Source organism: Malaya genurostris, chromosome 1 (genome assembly GCF_030247185.1).
Source record: "Malaya genurostris strain Urasoe2022 chromosome 1, Malgen_1.1, whole genome shotgun sequence".
NCBI classification, from domain to species: Eukaryota; Metazoa; Arthropoda; class Insecta; order Diptera; family Culicidae; genus Malaya; species Malaya genurostris.
The window spans coordinates 145,327,489-145,352,066 of record NC_080570.1 but is presented as its reverse complement, the minus strand read 5'-3'; the positions used below and the strand labels follow the sequence as shown (position 1 = coordinate 145,352,066).

Below are 24,578 nucleotides of genomic sequence, written 5' to 3'. Positions count from 1 at the left end.
CTCCAAAAATCCATCTCCGTCACTTACCGGCTTGGTACTCGCTCAAATTCCTCCACAGCTTGTTCGGTGGTTGTTTGACGGAATCTGTTCCGATTAACGCTGCTATAATGCACATTCTCTTCCTCCTCGTCTTCGATGTTTTCCACTACTGGCGTAGGACGCTGTCTTCGGATGCTGACGTACTTGGGGCTTGAAGTTGGTCGTTTGGTAGCGTACGTTGAAGGTTGATTTTCCTCTTCCTCAATATCATCGTCATCGGCGTCATCCTCCGCACTGGACTTGGTAGGTCTCGCTCGGTTCAACGTAACATATTTCGGCCGTTCCTTGAAAACACCCTCAAACTCTGGTAACTGTTCGATTCCTTCGTTCTGTGGTCCCACCCGGCTGTTGGTGTTGCTATTTCGTACCACCGACGAATACTTGTTCTCCGTCGAACCACTCTTATCGGTCTGGGTAAACGTCAGTGCCGGGCGGAACTTTTGCAGTCCATTACCAGCTCTGCTCAGAACTCTTTCGTACAAGCTTTTGCTAATCGTAGACGGAGTAGTCGATATTTGATCCGTCTGGGTATCTTTCAATACAACGGAACCATCTTCCTGAGCTTGTAGCTGCCGTTCGAGCTCTTCAATACCACCAACCTTCTTTATCAATGCAATCAACTCCTTGATAACCTTCGGGTCCTCTTCGGGCTCAACTTCGTCTTCTACCTCATCGGAATAGTCGATCTCGATCGGTGGTTCCGTGGTGGTTGTGGTAGTGAATGCCCGATTAAAGAAACTGTTTCGAGTAGTGGAAGCCGTGACCCGAGCTCGTGACGATTCCGTTGTGGTGCTAGTCGTGGTTGTTGTTGTGGTGCTGGTGGTTGTGGCTTCCGATTTTTTAGAACAGACCACGTTCCGAGCGTAGTCACAGGAGTCGGCCAGTTTGTTGAACACAAGACCCGATGGACAGGTGAACTGATGGGCTACCAATCCGAGAGCCGGAGCGTCCAAACACCAGAAATATTTCTTGCAGTCCCGTGGATGCTGGAAAAATCCTTCGTCGGTACATTTGAAATCTAAAAGTTCGAAGAAAAAATTAGTTCGGCTGTGTTCTGTGAGAGGCAACGGTATAAGATCATCAAACCTGCTCCTGGATCCGGGGTTGTCGGTGGTTGTGGCGTTGTGGTACGTCCTCCGATGTACAGCGAACTTGACGTAGTGGTGCTAGTCGTGGTTGTACTTTGAGTTCTGGCATTTTTCCTACTTTGGGAAGTCTTCAAAGCAGGCTTAATTTCGTTACTGTTTTCAGCAGAAATCCGATTTCGGTGGCTGGTTCCCGTTCGGCTACGTGATCGCGACGGTTTCCTCGGGCGACTCGGAGCAGCTATGTCATTGGCGCCAATACTGAAAAAGGACAACAATTGAATCATTCCTTTCCTATAGCTCAGTCGTAACGAAGAACACATACTCAGTGCTAGCAAGCAGTGTCTCCTTGGCAGCTTCAATGATCGGATACGGCCGACCGTGACAGGTTCCTCGGAAATCGTCGTTATCAATCGACCAGAACATGATACCTCCCAACCCATTTTCCGCCACGTATTTGGCCTTCTTCCGAGCGATTGCTTCATCATCATACCCGACCCACTGGTTACCCTTGAACGCGTACGGACCCATAGCGTTAGCGTTGGGTTGCACAACGGTCCACTCGGGGTCCTCCTTGACGGCGGTACAAATTTCGTAGTAAGCCAGATAACCCTTCTCACGGGTAGCATCACCCTGTTCACCCGGACCGTCCGCTGGCGAGCCGATTTCGGTTGCATCCGGATTGTACAGGGTGTACGATCGACCGTAAGTCGGAATACCCAGCACTAGCTTGTCGCGATCCGCACCGGCATTCAGGTAGAACTTTATGCTGTAGTCCTGGAAAGAATGATAAACAAAAACAATCAGATCCGTGGAACAATAGAATCGATCGAATAAGGGCCTTACAATATTAAGTTCCGTGTCGAAATTATACTCGGAAGGTTCCTCCAAAGAATACAATGGTGAATGATGATTAACTGCCGGTTCGTAGGCACTATGGTAATCGTAGGTCAGTAGATTGAACCAATCCAGATACTTGTTCAGCTTAGGTATGTCATAACCCTTCTCCACATACTCTATACCGGCTGGAACTGCCATCGTGAGCAGTAGTCTGAAAATGAATAAAACCATTACTAACGAATGTCACGAAGGTTAACGATCGCAACTTCAGCCAACCTTGGTCGTCCGGTTTTGGAAGATTCTCGTTCAAATTCCTCCCGTAGCTCCTGTACAAGCTGGGCATAGTTCTCCCGATCCTTTGGTTTTGATCCATCCCGGAAGGCCGGATATTCCCAGTCCAAATCCAATCCGTCGAAATGATTCTGTCGCAGAAATTTGATCGTATTCTTCACGAACTGTGATCGTCGCTCCGAATCGGCCACCAACGGGGAGAACCGTGACGAACCCTCGTTCCATCCACCAATGGCGAGCATGGTTTTCAGGTTTTTGTTGTAAGTTTTCAAGCCGGTGAACTTGGCGAAACCACCTGAAACAGAAGAACAGATAAAATTCCGATTCGTACCTTCGACTTCTACCGCCGACTTACCTTGTTCAATGTCTTGATACTTGTCGTACGGTTTCAGGGTATTATCCTTGGTGAATCCACCGAACGAGTAGATCAAATGCGTGCACAGGTACGGGTTGATGTTCTGCGGGTTGAATTTGGCCGTTCCCGGTCGGTACACGGACCAGTTGGTGTAGTAGCACACCACCCGTTGGTTGTTTTCTGCTGCCAACGCGCCACCATTATTATTTCCGGAGATGCACAGTGCCAGGGTGGTTAGCAGTAGAAGTAGCCATGTTGCCGCTCCTCGTTGAAGCTGGAGAAAAGACAAGAAAGGGAGTGCATTAGTCTACTATCGATGAAATAATTTAAGTTTGAAATTGCGGATATTGCATGTGAGTATTTAATATTGATAATCTTTCAGTTTGTGATATGGCGCTACGCTAACGCTACTGGTTCTCGTTGCATCGATTTCTCTTACGAACGAAGGAGTAAATAGTAAGAAGTGGAAACGCAATCTTGTACAATCTAATGCAAAATCAACAAGTGAAAAGCGAAACTTTTCTGGAATAGATTATTTCCCGTGATTACATTTTCATTTGGAATGTGTCTCATGTGTCAATGTCCTGGAATTTACCTCGAACTGAATTTTGGATTTTTTTTCAAACAAACGTGAAATTATTACCATCTTCAATCAAAACCACCCGACAAAAACAATAAATTTTAATTAACAAATCTATACAAAAATCAGTTTAAACATATTCGCAGTATTTTTACTGCCGTTAGATTCGCCCTTGCTGATGAAAGTGTGCCGTGACCATAGTATTTAAAGACATACACAGTTGGATTCAGCTCACATATGGAACTTGTGCAAACGCTGAGTTTTGGCGATTGGCTTAGAGTGAATCGATCTGAATGAATTGTTAACGATGTTTGGAATTAGGACTATGTCTTTCTTTCCTATGCTCATCTGGGTACACTTTCAAAAGTTCACACCACGAAAGTGTAACTTCCGTTCCTCAAGTCTAAACACCGAAAAAAAATTAGTTTTTCTGTGCGCATTTCTACTGTGGACGTTCGCAGTGTAAGTTTCGCTTCAAACAAGAGCGATTGCATCATCCAGCTGCTGGTCGTTTGCATTGGAGAAAAAAGAAAACCGAAAAGTGGACAACGATGGGGAACATTATACATAATCAGCCGTTCCACTAATGGCTTTAAATGTTATCTAAAGAACTATTAAGATTACTTCTTTGCAAGTCAAAGAAATTCAATTTAGTGCAAATCTAGAATAATTTGATTAGCTTTGTACACATTTCGCTGCGAAAAGTTCGCACCAAACGAGCGCAAATAAAACTAGCATTTGGCAGCATCGCATTTGAGTAAAATGTTCCGAAAAGTTTCCACAATTTGGAAATTCTGAATACCAGAAATGAATCGCAATCTTTTAAAACTAAATAGTGCTTTTCGGCACTACAAAATCTTAAACGGTCAAACGGTATCAAATCAATTAATCACCCCGATTCTGTATTTTGTTCGAATCGGATTGTTTCGAACGAATACGAAATTTTGCATTCTATAGCTCGTTCGAGTTCGAGTATCACTCGATCGAATTACAGAATGCAAATTTTTACATTCGTTCGGAAAAATCCGATTCGATCGAAATACAGAATAGGGGGGAATTTCTATACACATCTCGAATGCAGTCCTGCGTTAATCTCGTGGTTATGACTCTGGTATTACCTATTCCAAGTTTTTTTCAATTGAAATAGGGTAACGGTACCCCAATTCTTCTCAGTTCCAGTACTCATCTCATATAGGAAAACCATAAGTTAAAGTGAGATTTGCTGTCACTGTCCGGTAGATTGACTTTAAGAGTCTCTAGAAGAGCAGTATTGCACACTTTTATATGCGATATTGCTTTTCAGAGCCTATTCGATTTAATCACAATTCGTTGATTGAAAGTCTGGTAATCGGTAAAATTATATGGCGACTCTACTAATGACATGACTATTGGTGCAATAGCCCAAAGAAAATCTATAGCAGAGAGAAAATGTGTGAATTTTATCAAATATATTATATATCAATATGGATCACTTTTGCGATTTACGAGGCAAAAGAGGTTATTAATAATTTAATACACTACAAATGTTTTATATACATATGACAGCTTTTCCAATCAGTACACTGAATCAAACAACCCCAAAAATATAAAACGTTTCTCCATAAGTACTATAGGAGAAAAACTGTTAATACGGCTTGAAATACAATCTTTTACTAATGTGAGCGAAAAAATCAACATTACACTGGTTTCTGTTTAAAAAATGTTGATCTGAAAAAACCTAACATTACCCAATCTCACACATTTCTGAAGATTGTCCATGTTTAATCGTAGTTTAGTTTTTTTTCGAAAGGTTCCTCCTTTTCTTGATTCCATTTTTCATTTGCAGATGTCGCTACCGGTAATTCAGTTTCGCGGCAATGTGCCAATTGTAGAATGCAATCCACTTGTGTTCAGGTTTATGATGATTATGACTTCCGATTCCAATGATATAAATAGACAATATCAGGTCGTTATATTTTCAGAAAAGTTGAACACCTTTTCATCACTTTCGAATGTGAAGACGTTAAGTATAATTCTAATGCTGCACAGAACTTTGAACGGTTTGTTATTTTGATTGTCCTATTTTTTATAGGCGATATTTTATTTCATCAGACGAAAAAACAACGCATAGGAACACACACACATAACTGATATTTTAACTCAAAACAGACAGCCTTTATTAGGACAACAGTCTTGAAATTTTTGCTGCAGCCTGCCTATCAACAATTCGTGTGGATATTCTTGGATAACTCATTCTTAGGCCGTGGACCATCTCACGAAAAATTTTATCTTTTAGTTAAAATTTGACAGTCCGGCAGTTATTTTTTTGTCGTGTAATTAAGGACTGAGGCCAGTAGGTCGCGTATGACCACGTGTCTCGCTCTGCGTATTACATTTCTCTTCATGCTCTCTCGCATCTGCACTAAATGATTCTCGATGGACCGGGTGACCAAAAATATTTTGATATTTTCGGTTACCAGTTTGCATAAAATAAAGCTACCACTTGTTTGGCAGCCTTGCTGAGCCGATTTTATGTCTCTCTCATGTTTCGTTACGTTACCAGGAAACTGGAGCAGAAAAAAATGGCACCTTCACAATTCACTTCATTTGTATCGCGACAACATATATGTTTTTATGCACTAATCGCATCTAAATTAAACTAGACATTGTTAGGATAGATTTTTGGTCCATAAATGTAACTAATGCTTTGGTTCATTTCAAAGTTTGACGGACGGAAAGTTATTTAGGTTTAGTTTGCACTGAAAATAAAATTGTATCATGTGGTATAATAATTGCAATACAGCGAACGTAAGAAGAACTTATTGTATTCTAAGAGTGAAAGTATAAAAAGAAATCATACAGACGAAATTTTTACTAAGGGTCTGAAATTAAATTTTTTTCGCAAGATTTTTTTCATTGTCGGAAAGTAACTATCCAGTTGTCAAAAATAACCATGATTTCGAGCATGACTACTCAGTGAGTGAATCAAAAATACTCATCTTCCAAATATATGAATCATTTTAGTAAAATTTAGTCATTTTGCGAATTACGTTCCTATGGATTGAGTCTTATGTGGATTAGAGTCATCTGAAAATTTCTCAATTGTTTTCTGTACAACTTTACCACCCAGAAAATCGTCGAATAAGCGATTCCCAATAGTTTCCGGTTTATTTTTCGAGCGCAGTCAATTTTTTTGAAGGGGAAACTGTTGCACCGGTAGAATCTTAAAACCACTTGACCGGTTTTGATAGAATTTTGTCAGTGCAAACACGGAACCGCAAATCAACCTAATTTTAAGTACATTCCACCCAATTTGGGGGTTTCGTTCAATAAACTAATTTTAGGTAAAGTGGCTCTAGGTAGTTTTCGTAAGACACGTGCAAAAAAATACTTAAAGATGAGTTAGATTTACTCTACAGTTGAGTCGTAATGACTCAATTTCAAGTTAATACGGTTTACTTAATTTTGGCTTATTGAACGAAACTCTCGCTGTTGGGTGGTTTTGCTATTTGTAATTTAACAACAATTGAAGGAGCGAATGAAAGGAAGTACTCAAAATTAGGTAAAAAGAAGTCAAATAATAGGTGGTTTTTATTTTCCGTGAAGAATTCATTGTTACCTTAGACCATGCCCACCAGTGGGTAGCTAAATGCGTGTCTATTATGATTACGCATTGCGTTACTATTTTACTTAAACACTCATTTCTGCACCGGTTGTGCATATCTCGATTGATGAAGCTCAACCTCGTTTTCACACCAGCGGTTGTCATTCTAGCAATGCGTGATCATGCATGAAAATAGAAACGTTTAATATTGTTGAAGAACGTTGCTAAATTTAATAACCCGCTGGTAACCAAACAAGTGGATATCTATTACTTAAGCAGTTTAATAACCGCCGGTGTGGAATCTTGCTATTGAGGTTTCTATGCCCGGTGAAAAATGAGCGGCGGCCCTACTGAAAAATGGGTGGCCTACACGTTTCCTGATGAAAACAAAACAATATGTAAAAGCGATTCACACGCAGCATCAAGCGACTATCGCCTGCATGGAACTATTACGGAACAACAACATCAATTGTAAGCAATTCATATGACAGGACACTAAGTCAAGTTCACGGAAAATTTTAACGTCGGATACGTGAGCAATATTCGGCTAAAAATATTAATTGAAATAATCTGGACGCCGACGGAAGTTGATTGATCGTCTGAATCGTGTTTAATGCATGCGTTTCCTGATGAAAACAAACCAATCTCATTTGCATTTGTGGTTGTAAGTGAGCTGTCAGAGAGCCTAATGATTATGGTTGCCACATTACTTTTACCCACGCTCCGGTGGAGATAGTCTTAGAGTGTAGATCGAAATACAATACTCGTTGATAATTTCACCGGAAGTCGTGGCTCTTTTTGGAGAAGTAAAATCGAATTGAAAACAATAGTTAGCTGGTTCATTTCGACGAAACGTGGAGAGCAAAAGCGAACTCTACGTGAGCCAGAGATGCCAGATGTTTTCATAAAAAAAATCTGTATTGCTTTGTATAAAAAAATCTGTATTATTCTGTATTCTCAATAAAATGAATTTCTTACAACAAAATGATGCTACAAGATGTTGTTTCAATAGATTGTGGATGTAGGATAGTAGATTCAATTAGTCATTGCCGCACTCACAAGAATATTCAACAACGAAATGTCATAGTTTTTTTTATCCACAACAATTGAATTGTAATTTCATATATTTATCTAGTTAAAAAAAAAAACATGACTGTTGACTTTAAAATTTGACATGAAATTTCAACACCCAATATGCAACGTCAAGTCAGGTCATGCAACCCTCAGTTTGACGGTAAAGTTTCATCTTGAATATCAGTTCAAATTGATTTCAAATTATAGGGTAACAGAGGTATTTTGGTCACTTCATATATTTTGGCCCACCTAACAAACTTTATCAATTTTATTGGATTATATCGATGTTAAGTAACCCATGTTGCATCAATTTGAAGCTAATCACATTAAATTAACTATTGCGGAAGGTTTTTTCATAGATATTACAACATTTGGTGGATATTTTTAATAAATGGGTCAAAATAAAATCAATCCTAAAGTGGGCCAAAATACCTCTGTTACCCTAATATAAATGGATTTCACAAGAAATTTCCATACTAATTTGTGATTTGTCCGTTGATTGATAGACTTTTATCTCGTCACTGGAATCAAATACTAAAAGATAGCTCGGACAGAAAAGTTCAATTTTTTTCTTTCTTACTTGTTGTGAGATCTGTATAAATCTGTGTTAAATTGAGGAAATCTGTATAAAATCTGTACTCTGTATTAAATCTGTACGAGCATGTAAAAATCTGTATAATCCAGATAAAACTGTATAAATGGCATCTCTGGCGTGAGCACACAATTCTACTTTATCGATCGTAAGCCATCATGGCAACGCTCTTTTGTAACCGATTGTACACTCCTAGATAGTATCAGTCAAAATGTTACAATTTTTATTCGCATACTGTAAATTTGCCAACCATTCAATGAGGTTCACTTTTTTGAGTAAAATTAGTAAGTAAAATTCATCTTATTAGAAATAATCATGATTCTATTATTTTTCGAAAATTAATCTTGTTATTTGATCACATCTGCTGACAAAAGAAGTGCAACCAATCACCATTCATATATTTCGCATTTTGAAATCGAAAAGTTACGTATATGTGTGTAAATTGTTTATTTGTTAAAACTAATTAAATTTTCAAACCAACAAAATAGTTGTTCCAAATCGAGATATCGCCGATTCATTAAAACATGCATGTTTTGAACTAAAATACGACTTTTCCAAATTTTAGTTGTTAAAAAAAGGTATTAGTTGAATCCAATCGGAACTGTTATTTTCAACAGTCAACATTCATTTTTTTCTACAAAATTTTTCTGCATCTATCTTATCCATCATTTGATTTATTCTATTTTTTATCATTGTTATCTGTTGATGCATAACAAGAGGGAGTTTTATGCCTGTTGGAAAGAAAGTTTTAAATTTAACTGACCTAAAACTTTCCCCGATTCACAATAAACAATAAATAATCATACTATTAGTATCCTACAGGGTCCGGCACTCGAAGTGTAACCAATTGAAAAGGCCATAAATTCAGTTTGGAAAATTACTTTTACTTAATTCAAAGTACAAAATGTGTAAAAATAATACCAAATTCAGAATCAATTCACTTTTGCTCGATATGACCACCTTTTGCCTTGACTTGATGACTTGAGAGAGCGAAGGAGTTGCTTCGTTTTGCCGAAAGCGGTCAATTTCCGAACATTGTATTTTCTGACGAGAAAATTTTTCCAATTGAGCAATTCGTAAACTCTCAAAACGATAGGGTTTACTTGACCGACCGTTCATACGAGAATTTGAGTCATCGATTGGCCACCAGGAGGCAGCACCCGCAACAGATAATGGTTTGGGCCGCTGTAACCGCAGATGGGCGCTCTCCAATCGTTTTCATCGAGCCTGGCGTCAAGGTAAATGCGACATATTATCGGGAAAGTATTCTGGAGGTTGCTTTGAAGCCGTGGGCAGACAAACATTTCGGTGGCAGACCATGGACGTTTCAGCAGGACTCGGCACCGTCTCACAAAGCTCGAGTGAACCAAGAATGGCTGAAAAACAACGTTCCGAACTTCATCACGTCCACACAATGGCTCTCGAATTCACCAGATGCGAATCCAATGGATTATTCTCTTTAGGCCATTTTGGAGAGCAAAGTCCGAACTAAAAGATACACCAGTCTCGAGGCGCTGAAAAAAGTTATTGTCCGCGAGTGGGCCAAAATACCTGCAAGTCACATTCGGCCAAACGAAGCAACTCCTTCGCTCTCTCAAGTCATCAAGTCAAGGCAAAAGGTGGTCATATCGAGCAAAAGTGAATTGATTCTGAATTTTGTATTAGTTTCACACATTTTGTACTTTGAATTAAGTAAAAGTAATTTTCCAAACTGAATTTATGGCCTTTTTAATTGGTTACACTTCGAGTGCCGGACCCTGTATAGTAGCTTTTTTTGATTGGCCATTAAAACCTACATATTTTTTTGTAAAATTTGAACTCAGTATGGTTCATCTGATTGGAAAAAGCTTCAACAGTGCTCGACTATAACTCTAACAAGAAACATGCCTTCAACCTGCAGTGAATGATTCGTGATGAAATTTTTCAAGGACTTAGTACAAAAAAAAAACAGGCAGAAGACATTAACCGGATTCACAACACGGTAAGTGTTGAAGCCCTTCCCCATTTTCAACCCGTGTCATACACGATCGATAACACAACTGGCGATCCATTGAACACAAATGTAGGTTATATGCGAACTGCAGCTACATGTTTTTTCGTGTACCGCATAAATAGTTGCAAAACTGCAAACTCCTGTTACCTAAAAGCAATTAACCTTTGTTACATGCATACGCATGGAAAACGGAAAATTTCCCCCAAGCAACCAATAGCGGGCGGGTGCCGGCTCCGCCATGATGCAATTGGTTCACAGCCGCCTATGTGTAATGTGTAATCGATTGTTCATTGCATGTGCACTAATGCGCAAGGCTCCCGAATGACTGCCACCAATCAGAAAGAGCCGCACCAAAATTATCGAGGCCAGTCCAAAAGCAAACGTTTGACCAAAACAAGCCGCCTGCGTTGATTAGATAGTTAGGTGTAACGAAACGAGGAGAAGAAAAAAAACACCTCGGTTGCTTCGACTTTTACATGACACGCCACCACCGTTTACGGTATATCGCAAACGATTTGCTTACACATTTTTTACTAACCCACGTCTGCCGATGGGATGTTAATGACCCGTGCAAAGTATGGGCAGTTTTTGGTTCAACAATAAGACCCGTTGTCACATTGAACTGGGCTTGACCAACTCTGTGGGTCGATTGGATTGACTGGATTTGTACAGCAGCCCTCTGACTGTAAACATTCGAATTTATCCATTATTTTGTAGCTCAGTTTAAAGCTCATTTTTTCAAGTATCTAAATATGTATAAAATGATTCCGTTGAAACTTAAAGCTTGCTTCAGATAGAATTGGAACAAAGACAATTGCCTGTACTTCAGTTATTTATTACTGAATTCAAGTTTTTTTTTTGTACAAATGTAGCATTTTATTCATACTTTTAAGAAAAAATACGGATAAAATTATTCGTCACGGTTTCGAAGGAATTCTCGAATTTTGCCTGTAACACGCCTCATTAGGCGGCGCACACCTTCTTCGTCCATCGTTTTAGATATCTTATTCCACCAGGTCGTCATCTGATTGATGTCTTTGACAACCTTTCCCTTTGCCTTGAGTCTCCTTTTCATGATTGCCCAGTATTTCTCAATAGGGCGGAACTGGGGGCAGTTGGGTGGGTTAAGGTTTTTCGGAACAAACTGGACCCCATTCTCTGCATACCATTCTAGAACAACTTTGCTGTAATGACAGCTTGCCAAATCTGGCCAAAACATTACGGGATGGTCGTAGGATCGAATGAACGGCAAAATTCGTTTTTGGAGACACTCTTTTTGGTATAGTTCCGATGTCATTGTCTTATTTGTAACGAAAACTTTTGTTTTTTTTGCCACAGCTGCAAATGCCCTGCCAAATTATAAATTAAAATTTTCTTGCAAATTTGTCGCAAAAACAAATTTAAATTTGGCTGGAACATCCCCCCGAGCCGTTGCCAAGTAAAATTTTTGACCTGGGATTTGACCGAAGTCAGCCTTGACATAGGTTTCATCGTCCATCAGAAGACACCCGTCGAACTTGGTCAGCACCTGGTCATATAGTTTCCGAGCACGAATTTTGATCACACTATTCTGTTTTATGGTCCGATTTGTCTGTTTGCTAGCTCGATACGACTTGATTCCTTCCCGGAGTCGAGTTCTCCTCAAATCTGGCCAAAACATTACGGGATGGTCGTAGGATCGAATGAACGGCAAAATTCGTTTTTGGAGACACTCTTTTTGGTATAGTTCCGATGTCATTGTCTTATTTGTAACGAAAACTTTTGTTTTTTTTGCCACAGCTGCAAATGCCCTGCCAAATTATAAATTATAAATTTTCTTGCAAATTTGTCGCAAAAACAAATTTAAATTTGGCTGGAACATCCCCCCGAGCCGTTGCCAAGTAAAATTTTTGACCTGGGATTTGACCGAAGTCAGCCTTGACATAGGTTTCATCGTCCATCAGAAGACACCCGTCGAACTTGGTCAGCACCTGGTCATATAGTTTCCGAGCACGAATTTTGATCACACTATTCTGTTTTATGGTCCGATTTGTCTGTTTGCTAGCTCGATACGACTTGATTCCTTCCCGGAGTCGAGTTCTCCTCACGGTACTATGGCAGCACCGAATTTTCTGGCTAAATCACGGTCCGACAGATTAGGATTCCTCATAATCATCTTCAAAATCTTACCACGCAGTTTCCGGTCGACAGTTCCACTCCGACGATTGGCTTGAGGCTTCCGAATCGTCGTCAATGTTTTCTTATACCGGTTGATAACGCGCCATACGGTATTTCTGGGCAATTTCAGCTGTTTAGCTAGCCTAGATGCAGACCACAATGGATTTTCCAAATAACTGTGCTCAATTTTTTCCCTTCTTTCGGCTTCCAAGTTGATTGTTTGCAAAGTACAGTCGATTTGCGAAATGTCAAAAATCATACGTGAAGCTGACGAAATTTCCGACACGTGGGCGTTAAGAATTTTCAAATCCGTCCACCAGGAGCGCCACAATATGAGCAAAAGTTTGTTCCATTCCTAAATGAAGCAAACTTTATTAGCAAGAAAATTTTTGAGTTTGTGTCTAGGGAATTCGAAGATTTAAAAATATTTCTTATTGCTCATAATCAAATCATATCGTGGGACCTTTTTTTTGCTTGTTCAATCCTCCAAAATAGAGTAAAGTTTTTTTTGCTCATTAGCTGACTAAACAAAGGGGTCCGTATTTTAATCCGGGCCCGTTTTTTTTCTCTCGGCGGCCCTGCGTAGATTGTATCTACGGATCCGAACATCCGTAAAAAATTTCCGAATCCGTAGATCTACGGAGATTTCTGTAGATCTGACATCAAGCTAAATCGAAATGATGAAGGAATGGTTAATTTTCAAGATATGTCCCGTTTGTGAAGAAAGCATGCAGCCGGAAGACCGGAAGAAAATTGATCAGACAGAATTGGAAGTGTCTTGCCATTTCGATTTTACTTCTTGGATATTTATCAACCGTGAATATTTAAAATTAAAATGGATCGAGATTTTTTTCGGAACTCTGGTAGAATACTGGCATAAAATTCTGACAGACATAGCCACTAGTCTGGAGGAAAATTTGCCCGTTCGGTACGAATGGGGTACAGCAAGAGTATGACACATTTCTGCCTTTGCTATTGTGATCGCTGCCGGAGTCCAATCAGGTTTCTGCCGGATGCAAGAATCCGAGAAAATTGGTAAGTTTTAAAGTTTAAAATATGTGATTTTTTGTGGCAATATTACTATTAGGTGCCAATAATAAGGATTTACCTAGCAACAAAAACTTGAACGAAATAACTCTCGGATTCCAATGTCAATACATTTTCAGTTCTAGTCGTCAAAAAAAGTGTCCAGTTGCTGACCGGTGAATGCACTCTCCCAGGGCAATGACTTGGTGTACCATATCAGAGTTTTGAGGTAAGCTGTAAACCCCGCTCCCGAGCCGTCACAATGTGGGCGTTTCAGAATTTACCTACCAATCAAACCCACTCAAGTATCGGCATCGCTTGCTATGACTCAGATGCGTTCAAACTGGAAATCTTCACCAGGAGGCAACGATCTGTCAGATGAGAGAAGTCGAGAATGCCGTAAACAATGTTTGTTTTGTTTTCTGCATCACATTAGGCTAACTCTGTCACCTTTCCAATGTATTTCCAGTCAAATGTCCTACCGAAGTGACTCGTACAAGTCTCGCGATGAAGATCGCAGCATTTAAAATTACAAATTTTGATTCATACGTATATTAAGTAATCACTCCGGATGGCGTCATCGTAATCGAAAGCTCAGATCAGCATACGATCTTATCTAACGCAACATTTGCGTATGGCAGCTTCAAAGCAAACGTGGATCTGCGGGTGGCACCTCGGGAAAATTAGGCGCCTTCTCACGAGTCTAGAAGAGTGCCACCATTTCCTGCCAATTGAATGCAAAGCAGAGCCCAGTTATGATTCAATCATCACTTCTTGTGCAACGTCAGTACCATAATAGCCCAATCAACCTTGGTTCCCAGTATCATCTCGCCTTGCCGTGGCAGCATGGAATTTAGCAACGGGCGAAGATGAGATTGCTCGTCACAAAACAATGAAATATTAAGTAATTACGTGCGTCGGTATCAGCAACCATCAACCGCCGACCGGTGAAATGGCGGGGTTGCAGATCGGTTAATGTGCTCAATACACACTGCCTGCCACTTTGGCTTCGTAATTTATACACAATAGAAAATGGCTAGGTATAGTTTGGTATGGTTAGATGTTACATCGATTCATGAACAATTCTCTAGTGTTGTTCATTACCACAGCACTACCCAGTTAACTTGTCTGGAATTTGATTCGGAATTCAATTTGATTTCCTTATGGATTCCGGATCGGAACAACCGATTCCGAACCGATCCGAGTCGGAATCGGTTGTTGCTTCAAATTCCATTATATTCATCTGTAAATTAACGAAAATATCGGGGTTAATTTTCTACGAAATGACGTGGTGTTTAAGACCAGCGTTGCCAGGATACCAAATTTTCCACAAAATTCCCTAGACTTTGTCATATCTTGCTAGCTTTGCGGTTTTGGCCTATACGATAGGTGGGGAGACCTGTTTTTTTTTGTTTTTTTGCTCACTGAAAATGAAGCCCGGCAAAAATTTCCTTGTTTATTGTAGACCCAGACAAATTCAGATAATTTTTTGAGTTTTGACAGATTTTTGAAAAAATAACCTGGCAACTCTGTTTAAGACTATAATTCTACACACTCAAAATTTTATTGCCGACTCTCCGAAAAAAAAAATGCCGAGATTGGCACTGCCGAGTGCTCGGTAATCGTCTCGCCAAAATGTAAAGGGTGATTTTTTAAGAGCTTGAGAACTTTTTTAAACAATAAAACGCATAAAATTTGCAAAATCTCATCGGTTCTTTATTTTAAACGTTAGATTGGTACATGACATTTACTTTTTGAAGATAATTTCATTTAAATGTTGACCGCGGCTGCGTCTTAGGTGGTCCATTCGGAAAATCCGCTTTTTTATCGACAAATTTTGTTCAGCGATGAGGCTCATTTCTGGTTGAATGGCTACGTAAATAAGCAAAATTGCCGCATTTGGAGTGAAGAGCAACCAGAAGCCGTTCAAGAACTGCCCATGCATCCCGAAAAATGCACTGTTTGGTGTGGTTTGTACGCTGGTGGAATCATTGGACCGTATTTTTTCAAAGATGCTGTTGGACGCAACGTTACAGTGAATGGCGATCGCTATCGTTCGATGCTAACAAACTTTTTGTTGCCAAAAATGGAAGAACTGAACTTGGTTGACATGTGGTTTCAACAAGATGGCGCTACATGCCACACAGCTCGCGATTCTATGGCCATTTTGAGGGAAAACTTCGGAGAACAATTCATCTCAAGAAATGGACCGGTAAGTTGGCCACCAAGATCATGCGATTTGACGCCTTTAGACTATTTTTTGTGGGGCTACGTCAAGTCTAAAGTCTACAGAAATAAGCCAGTAACTATTCCAGCTTTGGAAGACAACATTTCCGAAGAAATTCGGGCTATTCCGGCCGAAATGCTCGAAAAAGTTGCCCAAAATTGGACTTTCCGAATGGACCACCTAAGACGCAGCCGCGGTCAACATTTAAATGAAATTATCTTCAAAAAGTAAATGTCATGTACCAATCTAACGTTTAAAATAAAGAACCGATGAGATTTTGCAAATTTTATGCGTTTTATTGTTTAAAAAAGTTCTCAAGCTCTTAAAAAATCACCCTTTATAATCACTGAAAATCTCGGCAATCCTGAATTGCCGAACTTGTCAGTAGCAATTTGGCTGTTAGTTCGGCAATGGCGATCAGAATTGAATCATAAATTTACCGAGTCATCAGTAATCGAAAGAATTTTTCTATATTATTGTATGAAATGAATATCACAAAAGCTAAGGTTGGTGAAAATGGAAATCAGCGGATATTTATAAGCATATATGCAGATAGTAGATAGTTTGTAATTTCATCTTTCTTTTCACAAAATATACAAATCTTTTTCTTTCATCCAATTTATTTGTTTTCCAGTTCCACGAGCAATGGTGTCGTGATGCTTTGCAAAATCGATAAGATACAATAAATGATAAGTGTCTCGTCGAGTTTCTGCAAACGAGAACTTACTGCTCGAAATCTCGGTAAATGGTTTGGTTTGGCTGATCTCGGTATATTTGTTGTTCAGCATAATAATATGCCGGACTTCGGCAAAAAAACGCATTTTACCGAGATATCAGCATATTGCTTTAACGAATTTTGGAAAAGAGCACGGAGGTTACTAAACAATCAGTAAAATGTTGTTTTGCCGATCTAATTCGGCATTTCATTATGCCGAGCTCGAGAACCGGTTTTAAGTGTTCACACTTTTTTTTTTCGCTGAATCACGGCAAAATAATTGCCGAGATTTACAGGTAATCATCTCGGCAGAGGATAAAATTGCTGAGAGTCTCGGAAATCTTAAATTTGACAAACGTCAGTTATTACCGTAATTTTTCAGCAAAAAGTTTACTGTCTACTCGGCAAAACCTTTACTGAATGTTCGACAAAAGCAGCGAAATTAAATTGCTCAATTACTGAGCCTTTAGCATCTGAAACCAAACAAAGAATTTGTTTTTTTTTTCAATTATTAACATCCAATTAATCAACATTCCATTTTATTTAATTAATTTTAAATAACTGTTTAATTGGGATAACTGTTAATCACCGGTGAGTTAATCACAAGATTTTGCCAAATCTAGGCAAAAAAAAGACGCACGTTGCCGAAAAATCAGTAAATCTACTAAACGAATCTCGGGAAAATATAATATTGATTACTGAACAATCAGTAATTATTGTAATTATTGTGTGTTGCCGATCTGTTTCGGCATTTTGCTATACCAAGCTCGAGAATTGGTTTAAAGTGTGCAGCATTTGTGGTTGTAAATGAGCTGTCAACAAGTCACACGAAAGTTTTTTAACAATATAAGTCACAATTGGCCTTGAAAACAGAATATGTTTTTAGACTTGGATTCTGCACGGTAATAGCTATCCAATAAGCGACTTTTCGTCTTATTTCAGTAGTAGGAGTTTTACGCACTTAATGAAAAAGCGATGTTTCGGAGCAAAATGAAACACTATTCTCAATACTGTTTTAGGCAATTGTTTCTTAGCACCTGGGAGGCTATGCACAGTACCCTTTTTCATGACGTTTCGATTTTAGCACGGTTCGTTTTTGGCAACATAATCGTTCGAACATGACATATGTGTTGGAAAGTAGACAGTATTTTTTCATTCAAAACCATTTCATATTTATATTGATTTATACTTCTTGCAAACAATAATTACTGGAAGAACACAACCCTTATACTCTTATACTATTCGAAGAAGTTCGTCGAGGTAAGAAAATGTGTGTGTGTGTGTGTGTGTGTGTGTGTGTGTGTGTGTGTGTGTGTGTGTGTGTGTGTGTGTGTGTGGAAAATAATTTCATCGTTTTTTCTCTAGGATGGCTTAACTGATTTCTACAAACTTAGACTCATATGAACAGTCTTATGCTCCCATATAAGGTTTCTGAATTTCATTTGGATCCGACTTCTGGTTCCGGAACTACGGGATGATTTATGTAATGGAATTAAAATAATGTCACTCCTTTTGCTCGTAGATGCCTGAGGTCTTAAGGTCCCATAAAAACTGCTTGTTTTTAATCACCAAAAAATTTTATGTGGAACGCACTACGATTTGTCTAAGATGGCAACACTGATTTTAAAAAATTTCGAATCTAATGAAATGGTTAGCAATCCTTTGGGCGAATTCAACTGGCATCGGCTACACCGATTTCCGAAAGTATCGGGAACATAGAAGCTAAACGAAGGCCAATAAACAAAAATTAGAATTAAAATAAATGTATGATCCCATACAAAATTGGTAAATTTTATCCAATTTCGACTTTCAATTTGGAAATTACACGGTTATGAGTTTTTAAAATTCAAACCGTCATGGAAGATAATGATACCAAAATATCATCGAAGTTGGGCTCAAAACTATTTCAATTTATTCGTCATACTAATTCATGGATATACGAACTATTTTGTGTTATGCTGGTCTCTGAATATCGTTTCTGGAAGCAAGGATGGCTTTTATCGTATCAAAGAACGCTCACTCGCAACTCTTCACACGATTAAATAAGTGCCATCAAAGAGAGACGGATATCATCGCAGCAACAAAAAACCGGCATGGTTCATTTAACATAGAATAGACACCAGTGCGAGAGCGAATTTCTCTCGATGATATTTCTGAGAATCAAAGGTTAGCACGCTGCTGTGGGGATTCTCGCTGAAGCAACAAACGGTCGCTTATTCTCGTTTCGCGATCCGATTTTATACAGGCAGTTGATAATTGCATTAGAATCATTTTACTATTGCCACTTATTCTGACTATGTGCATATAACCTTTGTATAAGTTGTGTCTATGAAAATGTCTCTGAATGCTCCACACAAGGGTTTTGAAAAATTGCAGCCTAGTATGAGATTCATCAAGTTGAATCATCGATTTGATTTTCTGCTATAATTGTCAACGTGCGATTCTCTCTTGGTAAATTCCACACAGCACCGATCATTATCAGACTGTAATTTTTTTAAGGGCCGTGAAATACTCAGAGTATGAAATGGAGCGAAGAAATGTAGAAAAATTCTCTCGCGGTTCATGCATTGAGAGACTTGAGTTCTTGTAGCATCTTCTACCGGATTGAAAATGTTTGATAAAATATAGATAAAAATCGAGCAGCTTCTGTCAAATTTTCGGCAATCACCAACACTGTCTGGAAGTACCATAAATAATGACAAAAACTTCAAAGAGAAACCCACTGCTACATCTTATGAAAGGCTTAATCGATTTTCACTCGTTTAGATTAAAAGGAATAGTTTTAGGGTTTCATACTACTTCGATTCGTTTTGCAGTTCCAAAATTACTGTCATTAAAAACGACGCTCATTAAAATAATTTTATGAAAACTAAAAACATCGAAGAATATTCACGCACAAAAACACATGCGGATTGATAAAAAAAAAGGTATCATCTCACTGCTAGGTGGATTAAGCACGTTTTTTAGGCTGTGAACCAATTCGTGGTTAATTTTAACTTTTGGTTGAAATCTGACACTCGAGTGGTTATTTTGATGTTGTTAAAAATAACCCTGCTCGAAAGCATGGTTATTTTTGACAGATCGATGTTTATTTTCCGACACTGAAAGAAAATTCTAATCTCAATCCAGTGCAAAATAAACCCAAATAACTTTCCATCCGTCAAACTTTGAAATGGGCCGCAGTTTTAGTTAAATTTAACTACTCGACACAAAATAACCACTCAAGTGTCAAATTTTAACCAAAAGTTAAAATTAACCGCGAAATGGTTCGCAACCTTAGTATAAAATCCAACGAAAGTGTTTCAAAATGTATATCGCTGAATATTAAACCTCTGTACCAGGCCAGTATTGAATTTTAAATCTTACTGTTTTTTGTCGAATTTTTGTTAAATCGTCTGAAATATGACTCGGAATTGGAAACCGATTCGAGTCGGAATTGGATGTTGCATCTGATTTGTTATCCATTTGAAAATCATAATGAATACCGGATCAAAGCCCTGGCAAATGTAATGTACGATTCAGACGATCCGGCTTCTTCCGTCACCGTCACCGGAACGTAAGCCTTCGTCAAAATTGGTCAAATGAATTTTCCCTTTGCGCATTCACACGATCCAGCAGAGATCCGGAACGTCAACGTCCGTCAACAACAAGCTCCGTCAACATTTCTCCGAAAGAATATTTGACGGACTGTGATTATCGCACACATGCACGATTCATATGATTACGGTATTGAGCTGACGTTTGCTATGTATGTATTCGGTATTAAGATCTCACTCTTATACGAAATATACCACATTTAAGTAATTATTAAGTCTGAATCGTACTTTTTTGACTCTATTTACAATTTTAGTCTAGAAGTAAAAAAATGCAATGAGTTTCATTGGCTGTGTACAGCAGAATCAAAAAGTTTTATACAAAACTACGACATTTGAATTATTGCTAACAATATGCTATACCCACACATGTTGCGAAATCAACGTGATCGAGTTTCTCATAATCATAATTATCCAAACTTGCTTGACTGTTGTAGCACAGACTAACAGACAGGACACTCAAATTAGATTCTTTAACCATATAAACGGTCATTTCGAATATTCCTTTAGTTGGGACAGTACTCGCATATGTCATGATAGCGCCACGTTACCCTATCAAATACATCCTGTCTGTCATCTAGACTGTGTTTATTTTTTTCATTTACCAACCGAGTTGCCATTCATACAGAATTACCTGTAATATATTGATTTGTATATCTCCATGTTAATTTCATGCAGGATACAGATTAATTACATATTGCCAAAACTATATATAGAATTGTGCCTACTTCTCATCCTACAACGCAATACAAAATCGAACCCGTTTTGTTACAATATTTACTTGCTTCTGGTCTGCCGTCACTTAATTTCGGGTGAAATTTACGAACACAATTCAAAATATTCTAGATGAACAACGTTGAGCAAATAAAAGTTTACCTTCCAACATCGCTAAAAAAGTTAAATATATTATCAACGTAATCCAATAACTTATTGTGACGATTCATTATCAAATATTATGATGAAATCAGGCAACCCTGCAAGCAGCTGATCGGTATTGACAAACGAGGGGAAACCAACTAGTAAAAAACTTTTACGTAACACAAGGGGTGTACCGATAGTAAATAGTTCGCGCAGTACAATATAGGTGGAACTAATGCATCACGAAAAATGATTTTTATAAGAATTTACTCATACTGTCATGTCTGTTAGTCTGTGGTTGTAGCTCACGGCTTTCCCCTGCGCAAAACGTCAGTGCATTCATTTGGCATGGATGTCTTGAAATCGTTCTGCTCATTTGATTCCCCTGCAATATCCTTGGTTAATCTATGCTGGGCTATTTATGCTACTCGCCGTCTTATGTGATTTTACTGTCTGTAATGAACATCAAATTGCAATCTGACTTTCCGTTGAAGATTAACACTTGGGTTAAACAGTTTGTTTAATTCATTACTCCGAAGTAATGAGCCTTTGCAAGAAATGGCGACTCCAGTGTAACTAGCAAGCAGTGACTGATTAATGCACTCATTCTCTGCATTGCGCATATAGTTTTGCGAAAAACAAACAAACAAACGCAACCAACTTGACGCGTTGGCATGGGAACATTTTGAGAGTGATGTCGACGTCGTCGGTTATTTGTCAGTCGACACACCGCGTACAGAACAAAGCGCACAACGGTCACCTCAACAGGGGCGGGGGAAGTGAGGAACAGGTTTCTACCGCAGCAGCCTCACGCTCTGAGATCTAGATTTCAGTTTTTTTTCGGGCTTTGCCAAGAGCCACAGCATAGCTCCATTGCGCTTTGTCAGCCGAGGGGTGAGTGGTTGTATTTTGGTCGGTACAGTTGACAGTCATTATTTTCGTAATATGCATTTTCGCTGCGTTGTTGTCGTCGTCGTCGAAGTCTGCATGTTTGCAAGCTGTGAGAAAATAAATAATTATGATGCAACATGGTAAGTTTGTTCTCACAGAATATCGCAGTTTGTTCTGAATGGTGTCTAGTTTGCTCTACATTGCAATACAGGCAGGTACATGCACTGTCGCTTTTGGATTATTATTATGTCCGCTTGCACATGTGTGTGACTAATAGCGGCTGGCGGGGAATGCGTTTCCTTTGAATGTCTGGAGGCGGTCACGAATTTGCTGCAAGTTGAATGAATCTTGCAATATCTTGGTTTGTATGTTGGTTCGATCGTTCAACGGTTGAATTTATGGCGATAACCTCAGATCTCTTGAAATATTGAAATTTTCAACGACATGCTAAATCCTAACAACAAACAAAGCAGTCGATGTCATTTATGAACACCTAGTAACGAGAGAAATTCATAAACAGATGCAGATCAATCTCCGTTAAGTTCTGAGCAATGGTTCAAAATGACACTCAACCTTTCAAGTCCCGTTAGATCCTGCATTCCTGAGATTGAGTCTCAGCGCTCAGTTCGCTCCGTAAATCATTACACGTCGAAGTAGACATCGGAGTTGTTTGCTTATGCGAAAACGTTTGACATTTAGCTCACCGCGGAATGCCATTTCAAGGGTTGACTTTCCCAACAACTACTGATCACATAATTCAGCGATGGTATTGACGATGTGGTGTGTATAGTTGTCGTAATATTCAAATCAAACGCATAAAGTATTAGCTAATCGTTCATTAGTAGACACTTTCTGCGAATAGAAAACTGCTAGTGTGTTTGTGTTCAAATATTCATGCTTCGGCTTATTATTTCACCGCACGGCGCTGATGGCCTACTATTCCAAAAGTGTGTTGACATAGCTTCGGTAGTGATTCAAGCACAGTCAAATATTAATTCAAAACTACTAGCTACTCAATGACGTACGTCAGGTTGGTAGACTTCAATCTGCACGTTTGTTGGCTCCTATGTATGTTAGTATCAATAGTTCATGGAATTTGATTAAATCATCTTCAAGTGAGTTCTGTTGTAACCCTATATGGGTATGTGACATTTGTCGGAATTTTATTTTTTCAGCAAGTTTGGCTACAATATCATTTTTCGTGTTTGGTTTCGATTTGAATTTAATAAATCACATTGCTCTTATTTTTTAAATATCATATTATTTGAACCAAACGATTAACTACTTGTCTACCTTGAGTACGCAAAGAATTTATAAGTTGAGACCTGACATCACGATACTCCACACATGTCCAAACAACATGATCAATATCGCGGTAACCTTCGCCACAAGAACAATGATTAGTCTCGGAAAGTCCAATTCGAAGGAGATGTGCATCTAACGTGTAGTGATTGGACATGAATCTGAACATCACACGAATGAAATCTCTACTTACTTCCAGTCCTCTAAACCATGCCTTTGTCGATATTTTAGGAATAATCAAGTGCATCCACCGACCCAGATCATCTTGCCAGCTGGCAAGTGTTCTTTGGCGGGACGCGTTATAGAATTCGTTGAAAGCAATCGGTCTCTCATAAATTTCACCCTCAATAGCACCACGTTTGGCTAAAATATCGGCTCTTTCATTGCCTGGAATGGAAAAATGAGCCGGAACCTAAACTATTGTGATTAGATAATTATTATTCAACATGTCGTTCAGGCACTGTGTTATTTTGCCCAAAAAAACGGTTCATTTTTGCCAGCACCATTTGAGCAAATGGCTTCAGTTACGCTACGACTATGTGTGAAGAGGAAATAATTGTTTGGAGATAATGTGACTCAAGCTATAATGAACTGCTGCTAACTCTGCTGTATAAACAGATGCAGGTTCTTGAAGCCTAAATGAGACCGAAACATTATTGTTGAATATACCAAACCCAGTAGCCTCTTCAATTCGTGATCCGTCCGTGTAAAATATTTTCTCAGAGTCAATATGCCTGAACTTACCTGTAAATATTTTTGGGATTTCAAACGAGCGTAGGTGTTCCGGGATCTCACGCACTTCGCGCTGCATGGATGTGTCGAAAAATAAGGTTGAGTCAGGGACATTTAGGAGGCTGACACGGATAGGAATATATCTTGAAGGGTTGGTTTCCGGTGACATATGGTTAAAATATACTGTCATGAATCATGTTTGAGATTGGAGTTCAACTTGTTTGAGATTGGAGTTCAAGCTCCCAAAAACGATCTTTCAATGGAAGAACTCCCGCCAGAACTTCAAGACTCATTGTATTTGTCGAATGCATGCAGCCTAAAACAATTCGCAAACAACGATATTGAATTCGCTCTAATTTGATAATATGAGAGTTTGCAGCGGAACGAAAGCAAACGCATCCATATTCCATCACTGAAAGTATCGTTGTCTGATACAATTTTATTGGATCTTCCGGATGAGCACCCCACCAGGATCCTGTTATTGTTCGAAGAAAATTTACTCTTTGTTGGCATTTTGTTATCAGATACCTAATGTGCATTTGGAATCAAACCACACCCCGAGGTATTTAAAAGTTAAAACCAGTTGGATCATTCTTCCCATCATATGAAGTTGAAGCTGCGCGTGATCATGCTTTCTTGAAAAGA

The 24,578-nt window shown here is 38.9% G+C and overlaps 1 protein-coding gene across 1 annotated transcript in view; it reads right to left on the bottom strand.

Moving 5' to 3' along the window:
• LOC131426077 (mucin-2-like) overlaps positions 1–24,578 on the bottom strand; it is an 85,424-nt gene that overhangs the window by 7,786 nt on the left and 53,060 nt on the right. Inside the window, exons 3-8 of the mRNA XM_058588510.1 lie at positions 2,611–2,884; positions 2,241–2,550; positions 1,971–2,175; positions 1,450–1,901; positions 1,126–1,385; positions 28–1,057 (exon numbers count right to left, since the gene is read on the bottom strand). Of these exons, the coding sequence (XP_058444493.1) occupies positions 28–1,057; positions 1,126–1,385; positions 1,450–1,901; positions 1,971–2,175; positions 2,241–2,550; positions 2,611–2,884 (2,531 nt within the window). The remainder of the gene's footprint in view (positions 1–27; positions 1,058–1,125; positions 1,386–1,449; positions 1,902–1,970; positions 2,176–2,240; positions 2,551–2,610; positions 2,885–24,578) is intronic.